Below are 12,917 nucleotides of genomic sequence, written 5' to 3' on the forward strand. Positions count from 1 at the left end.
ACCAATCCTTCACAAATTTTTTTTAAAAAAATAAAAGAAGGAACATTTCCTGATTCTATAAGGTCAACATTATCCAAAGCCAGATAAAGGCATCACAGGAAAAGAATGCTATAGACCTATATCCCTCATGAATACACATGCAAAATACTAGCAAACCAAATCCAACAGCATATTAAGGGCATACATCATGACCATCTGGGATTTATCCCAGAATTGCCAGGAGTTTCAACATATAAAAATCACTTAATGTAATATACCATATTAATAGAATGAAAGAAAAAATAACATGATCACCCCAACTGATGTAAAAAAGGCATTTTACGAAATCTAATACCCCCTATGCTAAAAACACCTAACAAGTTAGGGATAAGAAGCATAGACAAAAAATTCATCGCTAGCATCATACTTAATGGTAATAGACTGAAACTTTTCCCCTAAGACCAAGAACAAAACAAAGATGTCTGCTTTTGCCACTTTTATTCAACGTTCTACTGAAAGTTCTAGCCAGAGCAATTAGGCAAGGAAAAGAAAGAAAATGCCTACAAATTGCAAAGGAAGAAGTAAAGCTATCTCTATTTACAAGTGACATAATCTTATATACAGAAAATTCTATATATAGGTATAGTCATTACAGTTGTAAAGAATGATCAGATGGGGAGTTTCAAAGAGAAATGGAAACTATTAAAATAAGAAACCAAATAGAAGATCCTAGAACTGAAAATTATGATGTCTGGGGAAAAAAATCCCAAATAGAATTTGCATACTCATGAAAGAAGAAAATACCAAGTAAATTTGTATAGAGAAGTCAATAAAAATGACATACTATGAAGAAAAGAAATTTAAAGATTAATAAGTTAAAAAAGGAAAATTATAGAAAAGCCCCCAAAATCTGTTAGAGTTAATAAATGAATTAATCAAAGTTGAAAGATTCAAAATCAATAAACAAAAATTAGTTGTATTACTATACACTGGGCATGAACAATTCAAAAGGGTAATTAAGAAATCACTTCCATTTATAATAACATCAAAAATAATGAAATAATTATAAATAAATTTAACCAAGGAGATGCAAGATTTGTACATTTTAAACTATAAAACATTGCTGAAAGAAATGAAAGACCTAAATAAATGAAATAAAAAGACACCTCATGTTCATAGATTGGAAAACTTAATGTTAAGATGGTGATACTCCCCAAAGTGATCTACAAATTCAATGCAATCCCTATCAAAATCCCAAAGTGTCTTTTTCAGATATGGAAAACTGGTTGTAAAATTCATACAAAATTGCAAGGGATCTCAAATAGCCAAAAAAATCTTGAAAACAAAGAACAAAATTGGAGGACTTACACATCCTGATTTCAATCAAACCTAACTACAAAGCTACAGTAATTAGGACAGTGTAGTACTGGCATAAGCAGAGACATATAGATTGGTGGAACAGAATTGAGAGCCCAGAAATAAACCCATTCATCTATGGCTAATTGATCTGCAAAAGGGTGACAAGACCATTTAATGGAGGAAAGAATAGTCTGTACAACAAATGGTGCCGGGACAACGGGATAGCCACATGCAAAAGAATGTAGTTAGACCCTTGTCTCACACATATATAAAAATTAACTCGAAATGGATCAAAGACCTAAACAGAATAGCTAAAACTCTTAGAAGAAAACATGAGGTAAATCTCCATGATCTAAGATTTAGCAACAGTTTCTTAGATATGACACCAAAAGCACAAGTACCAAAAGGAAAAAAAATCAATAAATTGGATTTCATCAAAAATTTAAAGATTTTATTCAATTTTGTTCTCTTGATAAAGTTAAAAGACAAATCGCAGAATGGGGGAAATACCTGCAAATCATATATCTGATAAGGATCTAGCATCCAGAATATATAAAAAAAAACCTCTTACAATTCAACAACAACAAAAAACAAACAACCCAATTTAAAAATAGGCAAAGGACTTAAATAGACATTTCTCCTAAGAAGATAAACAAATGGTCAGTAAGCACATGAAAAGGTGTTTCACATCATTAGTCACTAGGGAAATGCAAATCAAAACCACAATGAGATACGACTTCACACACACTAGAAAGATTATATATAGAAAAAGGAAAGTAACAAGTGTTAGCCAGGATGTGGAGCTATTGGAACCCTCATATGTAGTTGGTGGGAATGTAAAGAGCTGTAGCTGCTGGGACAAACAGTTTGGTGTTTCCTCAAAAAGTTAAACATAGAATTACCATATGACTCATCAGTTCTACTCTTAGGTATATACCCAAATGAACTGAAAACAGGTGTCAAACAAAAACTTGTACATGAAAGTTCACAGCAGCAATATCTGCAAGAGGCAATAGGTGGATAGAACCCAAATGTCCATCAATGGATGAATAGCTAAAGTAAACATGGGACATCCACACAATGGCATATTATTCAGCCGAAAAGGACTGAAGCATTGATCTGTGCTACAACATGGATGAACCTCAAAAACATGCCAATTGAAAGGAGCCAGATACAAAAGGTCACATATTGTATGATTATATTTACATGGAGTATCCAGAACAGGCAAATTCAGAAACAGCAGATTAGTGGTTACCAGGGGCTGAGAGGAGAAGGAATGATAAGTGACCACTTAATGGGCATGAGGCTTCCTTATGGGGAACCAAAGCTATTCTGGAATTGGATAGTGGTGATGGTTGCACAACATTGTACATTGTGAATGTCACTAAATTGTACACTTAAACATGACAAATGTTATGTGTATTTTACCATAATAAAAAAGTTATCTAATCCAATCCTTCCACCAATTCAAACTGTCCCAATTCATCTGACTTAGTAGTATTGTGCATAAAATACAATCATAGCCTATATTCATAAATCAGTGAGCATCCTGATTCTACCTACCACCAGCCTAATTGATTTTTTGTTGACATCTTTAACTGAAGGCTGTTTCCCTCCATAGGCTCTTTTAGCATCAAACAGAGTTTTGTGCTGACTGGCCAATTATTTTCATTATAAATTACCTTTCTGTTCACTTTTTAGTTCATAAGGATAATTGTTCTAAACTCTACTTCACTCTAAAAGCCCTCTCAAGTTTAATAACAACCAGTCAAATTAACCACACATTAGTCTGAGAATGGAAGTGTTGAGATGAGCACAATCTAATAATTTTTCGATTGTTGATAGATATTTAGTTGGCAAAGCCAAGACATATGAAATACACATACATGCACTCTCGTGTCAATCTTTTCAATGGATATGTATCTATCAAACAATACTACGCCTCAACCTTTGAGATTTTGACAATGGAAACTATAGAGACTTCACTTCCTAAAAATCTCTATTGTTTTCTTCACAAAATAAGTGAAAACACCTGTAAATTTTTTTCCACAAATACTGTCTTCCATTGCTTATAAATTAAAGTGTTGATTATTTGGCTTGTAAAATTGGACAGAAAATGTAAACCACCACGCAAATCAAAAGCAAGAACAACAGCTCCTTCCTTAAATGCTCCCCCTCCCCAGGATTCAGCTACAGCAGGAGAAAAGAAAGTGCAAGAAGAAATTATGCCCCTGACCTGTGCACCACCACTCCACTCCCCTTCACACTCCCCCAATCCCACCCCACAACCTGCCACTTAGGATGGAGCTAACACTCACCTTCTTCAATGTCATGACCTTGTATGATGAAACCTTCTTTCGTGGGCTCTTAGGTGACTCTTCATCAGCAGAGCTTTCTTCAGAGTCCTTAGAGATTGTGTCAGACTGGATAAGAGGTGGGCTGATGCTGGCCTGGCGTGGGCGCAGTGGTGGGATCTGTCAAGGAAGAGGATAGAAGAAAAAGTTAAAATTTATGTGCCTTCCTCAAAATTACTGATGTTCTCTTGTTGCTTAGTGGTTGAAGGGCTAAGAGCCCAAAGTGAAAAAACAAGCCAAGGCAAGAATCTCAAACCAAACCTACTCAAACCTACTCAAACCAAAGACAGATAGCCTTGGTTCACTCTCTGGGTCACTGCACACTTTTGCCAATCCCCAAAGACAGGAACTTCAAACTGCTTGTTTGATCAAAACCAGAACCCTGGTGTTATCTCCTACTGATGCTAACTATAAATCTTATTGGAGTCTGATCACTACAAATCTTATTTGAGTCTGATCTTTGTTTTGATTTTGTTTGATTTTGTTTGATTTTGACCCTGTCTTTAGATAGTCCTGGTGTTGCAAGCGTGAGACTTTGGGTTGTAATCTGGGCTTGGCATCCAGACTATAATCCTTACTCCTATCATTCCATCATTCCAGGAATTGTCTGAATTGAATCTTGACGGTGTTGCTTATTTATCTTAAGCCTGGCAAGATTGATTTTCTGGGATTTATTGAAAAATCTACAGAACTAGTCCTCATTAGGAATGCTTTACCAGTTTTCCTAAGGGGATATTGATTATTTGTGTTTTCCTTGAGCTTCAGCCGACTGATTTGGTGGATTCCAGTTTGAAGTCATAGCACACTTGAATTTGAGGCACTGGTCCCCACCATGGACCTCTTGATGTGGATCAGAATCCTTGATTTTATCTTTAACAAATACTGGCTAAGCATGTACATTGGGCCACATCCATTCTAGGCACTGGGCCTATAACACTGAACAAAACAAAATCCTTGTTGTCGTGGAGCTGACATGCTTGCTTCTGTCATGGGCTCTGCTCCTGCTCGGGACAGATGTTTGTCAAATTTTCAAAGCCAAAGAAAGGGGGCCACAATGAGGTTCTGCCTGTGGGGTAGTCCTGGCCAGTGTCTAAGGTTCCTTCTTATTACTACCAGGCCCCACTGGGGGCCCTTGAGAAGATATACCGAGGATTAACCATCCCCAAGCCCTAACTACTACTGAAGGCAGCTAACTTCTACTGAAGGACTTACTCTGCTTTCATCTTTATTATTTCCTTTCTTTTGCTAACTTTGGGTTTAGTTTGCTTTTCTCATTCTAACTCCTTAAGGAGGAGAATTAGGTTACTGACTTGAGATCTTTCTCCCTGCCAAGCGGGAGGGAGTGCTCTCTGTAGATGTGTTTCATTTGAACCTTACAATTCCCTGAAGCATTTGCTCTTGTGGTCTCCCTTCTATCAATGGGGAAATCCAGGTCTGAGAAATGGCATGACTGGCCCTAACTCTCACAGTGGCAGAGCAAGCATTTGAAAAGGTCTGCTTGCCTTTATAGCCTATGTTCTTAACCACTCTACACTCCTGTCTCCTAACTACAAAGGCTGGGAAGGGGGTGTCCCAGACTCAAGTTCAGGAAGTTTAAAGGCAACAACCAGAAGAGATGGTGCGCCTACTTCCTTAAGAGGGGCTGTAGAGGGAGAGTCAGGTCTGTGAGCAGGTAGAAAAACTGCTTTATAGTGTCAGGTCCTTAAATTACTGAATTCAGTTTGATTCAACAATAAGATGCTAATAATCTGCTATTACCTCTTCTTATCCATTTGTCCCCAAATAAAAAGAATGTGAAACTTCTTGAAGAGCAACTGAGGCACCCATTCCTAACACTTCAGATAGGACATCAGGTAAAAATTTAGCAGTCATATATGCTTGTCAAAGATGAATCCATGCACGTCTAAGTACGCACGCTGGTGCAGTAAAACTGTGAATGGCTCATTAAATCAGTTATGGTTCCTTTGGTTGCTCACGCCTCTTCTACTTGGATAACTGGTTAACTCTAGCGCTAATACATGCCTATGGGGGCTGAAACCCCCTCCTGGTGGGGAATATGTACATTTATCAGATCAAAACAGAAAACTGGCCCCATTTTGGTATTTCTAACAGAATTGTATACCTGGATTTTCTCTCCCAGTCTCCCAGTTGCTCTGAATATCACTTACTCCATTAAGAATCCCGCCCTTTCAAGGGACCCAGCCATTGGCCAATTCCGTATTTGCCCCAGGTACTTAAATTACTGAATTCAGTTTGATTCAATAATAAGAAGATGCAACACTGTTTGTCAGGACCCTTGACTTAACGTTGTCAACTACCCTGTCATTTAAGGCTGTCACCTGGGCACTTAAGGGAAGTTTCCCACACAAAAGTCAACCTGGTTGTTGATGACTCAGCTTCTGTTAACACCCTACTCCATCTTCAGCCCTGTTTCCCAGGGGAGGGACTAAGGGAGCAGGCCAAAAGTGTGAAGTGTGAGCCCAAACCAGACATTTAAGAAAACTTGTCTTTGGACTATTGTGGCTTTCCCCTTCGCTGTGAGAGGAAATGGCCCTAGAATTTTTTTTCCTTATCTTTTTTTTTTTTTAATGGAAGAGTCTCTCTGTTGCTGGGACTGAGTTGAGGGAAAGAAGGAGGAGTCCAGGAAGCCAGTTTCCCCTTTCTGAATATGAGAAATAACTCCGTGGCATTTGGCCAAGTATGCTGGGTGGCGAGGGAGTGCAGCTGTGGAGACCAGCGAAAGCTGGTGTTGACGTTTAAAACTGAAGACTAGAAAGTTCACAGAAGTGACTTTTCTTGCTGTAGTGCAAGAGGGCAACAGCTGGCTGACCTAGGGGCTGCTTTACAACCACAAGGTCAGCTCCACTGGTGACCCCCTCAGAGTTGCTTCTCGACCCTTCATGGCTAAAGTACCCAGCAGAACTCCCACACACAGCATGAAAACCAGAAGAAGAGATGTGGGGTCTTAAGCAGGCACATCAGAAATAAGCCCCAGTTACCTTTTGCCAAATGCAAATAATCAGCCTTCAGGTGGATAAGGGGCTCCTCCTTGTGTGGCCTTTTCCGTTACATAGGTCTCTTTGAGTATAAGCCAATCCATGAGCCAAGAGGAGGAAGGCAGCTGCTAAGCATAATCTTCCTGGCAATATCTCTAGCTCCCCCTGGAGCATTTCTAGATCAGAGCTCCAGAAGAGTATGACTGAGTAATGGTTAGGATTAGCTGGGCAGAAGAGACTGTCCTATGTACATGCTGCATTTTATGGAGACTAAAGATGTACCCTTCTTCCTGTTGAGGCAGGAACAGAGAAGCTGAACATCTTAGAGGCTGGGGTAGTGAAAAGATCATGGGTTTTGAGGTCAACACATCTGGGTCAGATTTCCAGGTCTGCCACTAACTATATGGGTGAGATTGAGCAATTTCTTTAATCTCTCTCTGAGTCTTTATTCAATCCTCACAAGCAATCCTGTGAGGTAGATATTAATATTATAGCCATTGCAGACAAGGCCAAGGAGGCTCAGAAAGGTTAAACAATCAGCCTGAGGTCACAGAGCCAATAAGTAGCAGAGCAAGATTTCAAGCATCGGTCGATCTCTGTGACTCAGCTGCCATACTTCGAACAATTCTACTTTATTACCTCAGTGCTCTTGGGCACATTTCGGGGCATGGCTCCAAACACAGCTCCATGCATACTACCAGTCCCAGCTCTAGGCAGAGTTCTAAAACCATGAGATCTCTGTGGAAGAAAGAAAAAACATGGGGGTTGGAATGCCTGCACAGTAACAGTGGAATGTCACTGTCATAATACTTAGAGCATTTCTTGGGGTGTGAATATGGTAATAATAGCCATACAGTGTGCTGGACACTAGGTAAGCACATCACATATTTCTATATTCTCTCATTCAATGTTTACAACAGTCCAATGTTTACAACAGTGGGGTAGAATCAGTTGAGAAGCAAGTCCAAGTTCCTCCCTCCTTGTTTTTTGGCAGGATAGGAGTAGGAAATGGAAGAGGAGTAGTTCAATTAGGCACCGAGACTTGAGTTCACTATTACCTGCAGAGGTCTGCCTCTCTGGACATCAGGAGAGGGGTATGTTTTGCTTGCTGATCTTTTAGGTTCAGTCTCCAAAGTGAAGATGCTGTCATGGGACAGGGCTTTGATCCTCATGCTGCTCTTGGCCCTGGACAGGAAGTAAAAGGTCTTATGAAAGCAGCCAAGGTCCGTAGGAACCAAAGACATATGTACATCTATAATACAGCCTACCAGAGACACCTCAGAAGCATATGTGCTGACACAGAAAGTTGTCTGTGAGACACTGAGTAAAGAAATAAAGAATAATATGGTCCCATTTAATACATACAGATATATTACATACAGGTATAGTTTATGTTCATAAAGTCTGGAAGGATATCCACCAAATTGTTCGTGGTGGTTCCCTCTGAGGAATGGCACTAGGAACAGGAGGAGTATTTTCGTTTTCTACTTTATGTACTTCTGCATAATTTTGATTTTTAAATGATCAACGCATATCTTTTTCATGTAATAACTTTATTGAGATACAGTCTACATGCCATACAATTCACCCATTGAAAATATACAATTCAATAGTGGCAACACTGTGGAATGGGAGGGAAGACCCTGAGCTTGCCATTATTAAGGTGAGAGTTATAAAAGAATTTTCACACCCAACTTCTCTCTAGTGTTTTTGTTTTGATTTAAAATATCAAATATCTGCCCAGATGCTGGAAACTTTCATTCACCAGGTCTTTCCCTCTTTCACACAAGAGTTCTGTGATATATCTGTCCTATTTTCAAAGTCATTTTACACTCACACTACACCACCCCCAGCTCCAGCCTGCTAAACCCAGATGGAAGTACCTTCTGATTGGGAATGGAGCCAGGTTGATGACAATTACATTAAGACAAATCAGGGGGGAAGTTAGAAGCAATTGAAAGGCTAAAGGCCAAAAGACTCCTTTGGGGATGTACAAATATATTTCATCTTTAAAAAATTTCAACCAAAGACATCACAAGAAAAGAAAACTATAAACCAACATATCTTATGAATATAGGTGCAAAAATCTTCAATAAAATACTAGCAATCTGAATCCAGAAACATATAAAAAGAATTATACACTAGGCCCAAGTAGGACTTGCAAAGAATGCAAGGTTACTTTAATATGTGAAAATCAATTAATGTAACATACCATATCAATAGAATAAAAACAAAAACCACATGGTCACTTCAAAAGATGGAGAAAAAGCATTTGTAAAATCCAGCACCTTTTCATGAAAAATATATTCAATCTTCACAGAGAGCATCCGTGAGAAACCCACAGATAATATCATAATGATGAAAGAATGGATGCTTTCTCCCTCAGATCAGGAACAAGACAAGGATGTCTGCTCTCACCACTTCTATTCAGCATTGTACTGGAGGTTCTAGCCAGGAAAATTAGGCAAGAAAATGAAGTAAAAGGCATCCATGTTGGACAGGAAGAAGTGAAATTATCTTTAATTACAGATGACATGATCCTGTGTATAAAACTCCTAAGGAATCCATTAAAAACCACTAGAATTAATAAACGAGTTCATCAGGGTTGCAGGTACAAGACCAATACACAAAAAAAAATGGATTGTATTCCTATAAAGTTGCAATGAACAATCTGAAAGTGAAATTAAGAAAACACTTCCATTTACAATACCATGAAAAAGAATAAAATATGGATGGACCTAGAGGGTATTATGCTAAGTGAAATAAGTTAGACACAGAAAGATCTCATATGATCTCACTTACATGTGAAATCTAAAAAACAACATAAACAAACAAAACAGACTTCTAGTTACAGACAGCAAACTGGTGGCTACCAGAGGGGAGGGGGTTGGGTGAAATAGGTGAAGGGGATTAAGAGATACAAACATCCAGGTATAAAATAAATGTCATGGTGATACAAGATACAGCATAAAAAATATAGTCGATAATACTATAGTGATTTTGTAAGGTCACAGATGGCTACTACACTTATCATGGTGATTATTTCATAATGTATTTGATTGTCAAATCACTATGTTGTACACCTGAAACTAGCATAATATTGTATGTCAACTACACTTCAATTTTTAACAATTTAATGAAAAAGAATAATATACCTCAGAATAAATTTAACAAAAAGTATGTAAAACTTACATTCTGAAAACTATAGAACACTAATAAAAAATTAAAGAAGACCAGAATAAATGGAAAGACAACCTATGTTCATAGCTTGGAAGACACCATTACCAAAACACCATTCCTCATATATGAACTAGTTCGCATGCTTATACTCACACCATCCCCTCTTGCCCCCGCAGAGGTGCGCGCACACACACCTTCTTCGTCTGGAGAATACATCAGACTAAATGAACCATTTTGGAGGGAGAGGGACAATCAAAAATAGGGAAGGTAGAACTTGAGTAGAGACAACCCTTGCTAATTTGTAGAGACAAAGCAGAGTGAACCCAAACTCTCCTCTCCCACCCCACCCTCTGGTTTTTGTAGGGCAAATCTTAGTCTCACTTAGACCTGTAAGGCAGTGGTATGTAACGGTGTGATTTGTGAGGTATGAGACAAGCCCCGCTGTGCAAAACCATCTCCCTCACTAACAAAGCTCTCTGAAATTCCTCACATTCAATGCACTCATCAAGGGCCTTTTTAAGGAGACCTGTCAGTGGGCAGTATAACGTGTTCGCTGTCTCATTACCTCCAAGCAAAGCCTTGACCGAATGGATAGCAGTACACATGAGCTCTGTGGAGAGCCCAGATAAGTCTGGTGTTTCAGGCTGGGGGAACGGGCCTGAGTGGAACTCCATAGAGGGGGGGGTCTGATTGATTCAGAAACAGCTGGGAGTACTGGGGATCCAGATTTTCCATAATAGGATGTGGAAGTTGGGGCTTCACAGATGAACTCTTGAACAGGACTGGCAGCAGAGACTGAGAAACGGTCTTCCCCATACCTCTATGACCAGTCACAGCACTTCCCCCAGTCTCCTGGGATGGAGGGAGAAATGAATTGGGGTTCTTTGCTTGTTTGCTTGTTTGACATGAACACAGTGATTTCATGCTTATGCCCCAACCCAGCGAGATGGCTTCACTACCTAAGACTTTAATCACACATGACGAGACCTGGAATCTGAAGGCTAGTCAAGAGAACCAGATCAAGCTTCCTGAATGATGTAGGGCATCCTTACCTGATGAAACAGAGGCCTCCAGCTCCTCATTAGTGGTAGGCCCCATATCTCAAGGTGTTATAGCTGTGACAGGGAAGGGTTTCCCTGACCTACCTGCACCCTCTCATCCAGTGCTCTCGGGGAGTGGGCTGTGCATTTGCCGTGACAACAAGCATGTATATATGAGCACAGAGCAAGGCCCCCAGGACATGGCTGCATTGGCAATGGCTGCAGACCCGGCTCCCACAGGCAAGGAGGCCAAGAGTCCCTGGGACCAAAGGCCTGCTGGTGATTTGTCTGCCAAAGGGGGAGCTAGATCCAGCTACCTGCCCCTTGCCCTGCCCCTCTCCTTCTGTACCCCTACCCACTTTACCTCGGCTTGCTTTGTTGATCTTCCTGAATTGGCTTCAGAGAAGAGATGTTGATATTGCTGCTGGACAAGCTTGGTTGGAGCCTCCTCTCTCCCTGGGCCTCTTCGGGCTCTTTTTTCTTCTTCTTGCCAAAAAAACTCTTCAAGGCTTTAAATTTGGATTTCTTCTTTCCTAGAAGTTAGACATGAAAGTGAGACAGAGTGTGATGGTGGAGGGGAAGATCAGAGAGGAATCAGGGCCTTCATGGCAGGAACGAGGACTGGGATCCCAGAGGTCCTGCAGGTCTCAGGCCTCGGCCCCAGTGCCCACAGCACCACTCGTCTGGTTTGGTCTCTTCTCAGTAACTCAATAGTGAAGAGTCTGAGTTTCTGGTGAAAGGAGAAGCTTGTGGTCTTTGGACAGCCTCTCTTCAGGCCAAAGTCACTGGCTATTCACTTCCCTCTCAATTTCAACTATAAACACACACCTCTTTCCAGCCCTAAGAGGTGCATTCATATGCAGCCATTAATGAGCCAATATAAGCACTTGCTCCCCCCAGCCCCGACTTCCCCCCAGTGGCTGGAGAAATCACTATCCAGTTGGGAAGCCAAGTTTCCACACGTGACATCCATGTGGGAGTTGGTACTGCCCAACCTGTGTGCTGAAAGAATGCAGACCCAAGGAGTGATGCAGTGGGGTTGGTACATTCAGGGAAGATGTCCTCAAGAAAGGAATTTATGAGCAGGGGAGAGGTCTGGGAATTGGGAAGAAAGGGCTGCTGGGCAATGAAGCTGCCTCTGCAAAAGGTTTGATGAAATCAGATACCAAAGGGTTTTGCAAGGGAGGGGTGTGTTTATGTATTATGTGCATTGTGTGTGTGCTTCAATTATTGCTGATTGGTTCAGATGATCTACAGGGCTGCTGCCCTCTGCACAGGCAGATAATTGAACATTTGCTCTATCTAGAATAATAATAATAAAAAAAACAGGGCAGCAGTGAGGAATGTGAGCTTTAAATGCCCCCAAGGCTCTGTCTGGACTCTCTTGAGTTTCCTAATAAGCACGTATACCTTTACGGGGCTCAGTAGAAGAGGGGAAAAGGGAGGGGAGTTCATGCTGCATTGTTCAGAGGGAAGGAAGCAGCTATTATTGCTTTCACATGCAATCATTTGCCAACTCAGCTGTCTCATTCCAATTCCCGACAGTCTGGTCCCTGCAATGCTGCACTGGCAGTGAAGGGCTGAGCCAAGGGAGTTGCCGACATGGCTGCCATTAGAAAGACTTAGTGGTGTGATGGAAAGAACCACCTAAGATTCAGAAAATTCTGGAATCTTTTGGCTTGGCTCTGCTATCAGTTAGCTCTGGGACCTTGGGGCTCAGCAGGAAAATGAGGGGATCACACTAATCAGCATCTCCCAGAGGGTGTTCAGAGGGATACTCATAGGTGTACTGCATGAAAAGGGGGTCTGCTTTCCAACAAGACTTTTCTGAAACTTCAACATGCCTATGTGTATGGTGAAGCTCCAAGCAAATGGACAACGATACTATTTGCCAAATGCATGTGTGCAGAATGTTTGGCAAAACACACCTTGGGAAATGCTGAAATAGGGTTCCTTCTAGCTCTGAAATGCGATGGTCTATTTGTGTACTGATTACTTCTGGGCCTGCC

At 40.7% G+C, this 12,917-nt stretch overlaps 1 protein-coding gene across 3 annotated transcripts in view; it reads right to left on the minus strand.

The window, feature by feature from the left end:
• The window catches only part of KIAA1210 (KIAA1210 ortholog), a 59,190-nt gene that overhangs the window by 22,379 nt on the left and 23,894 nt on the right, over nucleotides 1-12,917 (minus strand). For all 3 annotated transcript variants that reach the window (XM_031671397.2, XM_072956434.1, XM_072956435.1), the window contains 4 exons: nucleotides 11,273-11,441; nucleotides 7,747-7,873; nucleotides 7,328-7,426; nucleotides 3,657-3,812 (listed from right to left, as the gene is read on the minus strand). In XM_031671397.2, coding sequence (XP_031527257.2) covers nucleotides 3,657-3,812; nucleotides 7,328-7,426; nucleotides 7,747-7,873; nucleotides 11,273-11,441 — 551 coding nt within the window. The remainder of the gene's footprint in view (nucleotides 1-3,656; nucleotides 3,813-7,327; nucleotides 7,427-7,746; nucleotides 7,874-11,272; nucleotides 11,442-12,917) is intronic.

The sequence above is a fragment of the Vicugna pacos genome, chromosome X, assembly GCF_048564905.1.
Source record: "Vicugna pacos chromosome X, VicPac4, whole genome shotgun sequence".
NCBI classification, from domain to species: Eukaryota; Metazoa; Chordata; class Mammalia; order Artiodactyla; family Camelidae; genus Vicugna; species Vicugna pacos.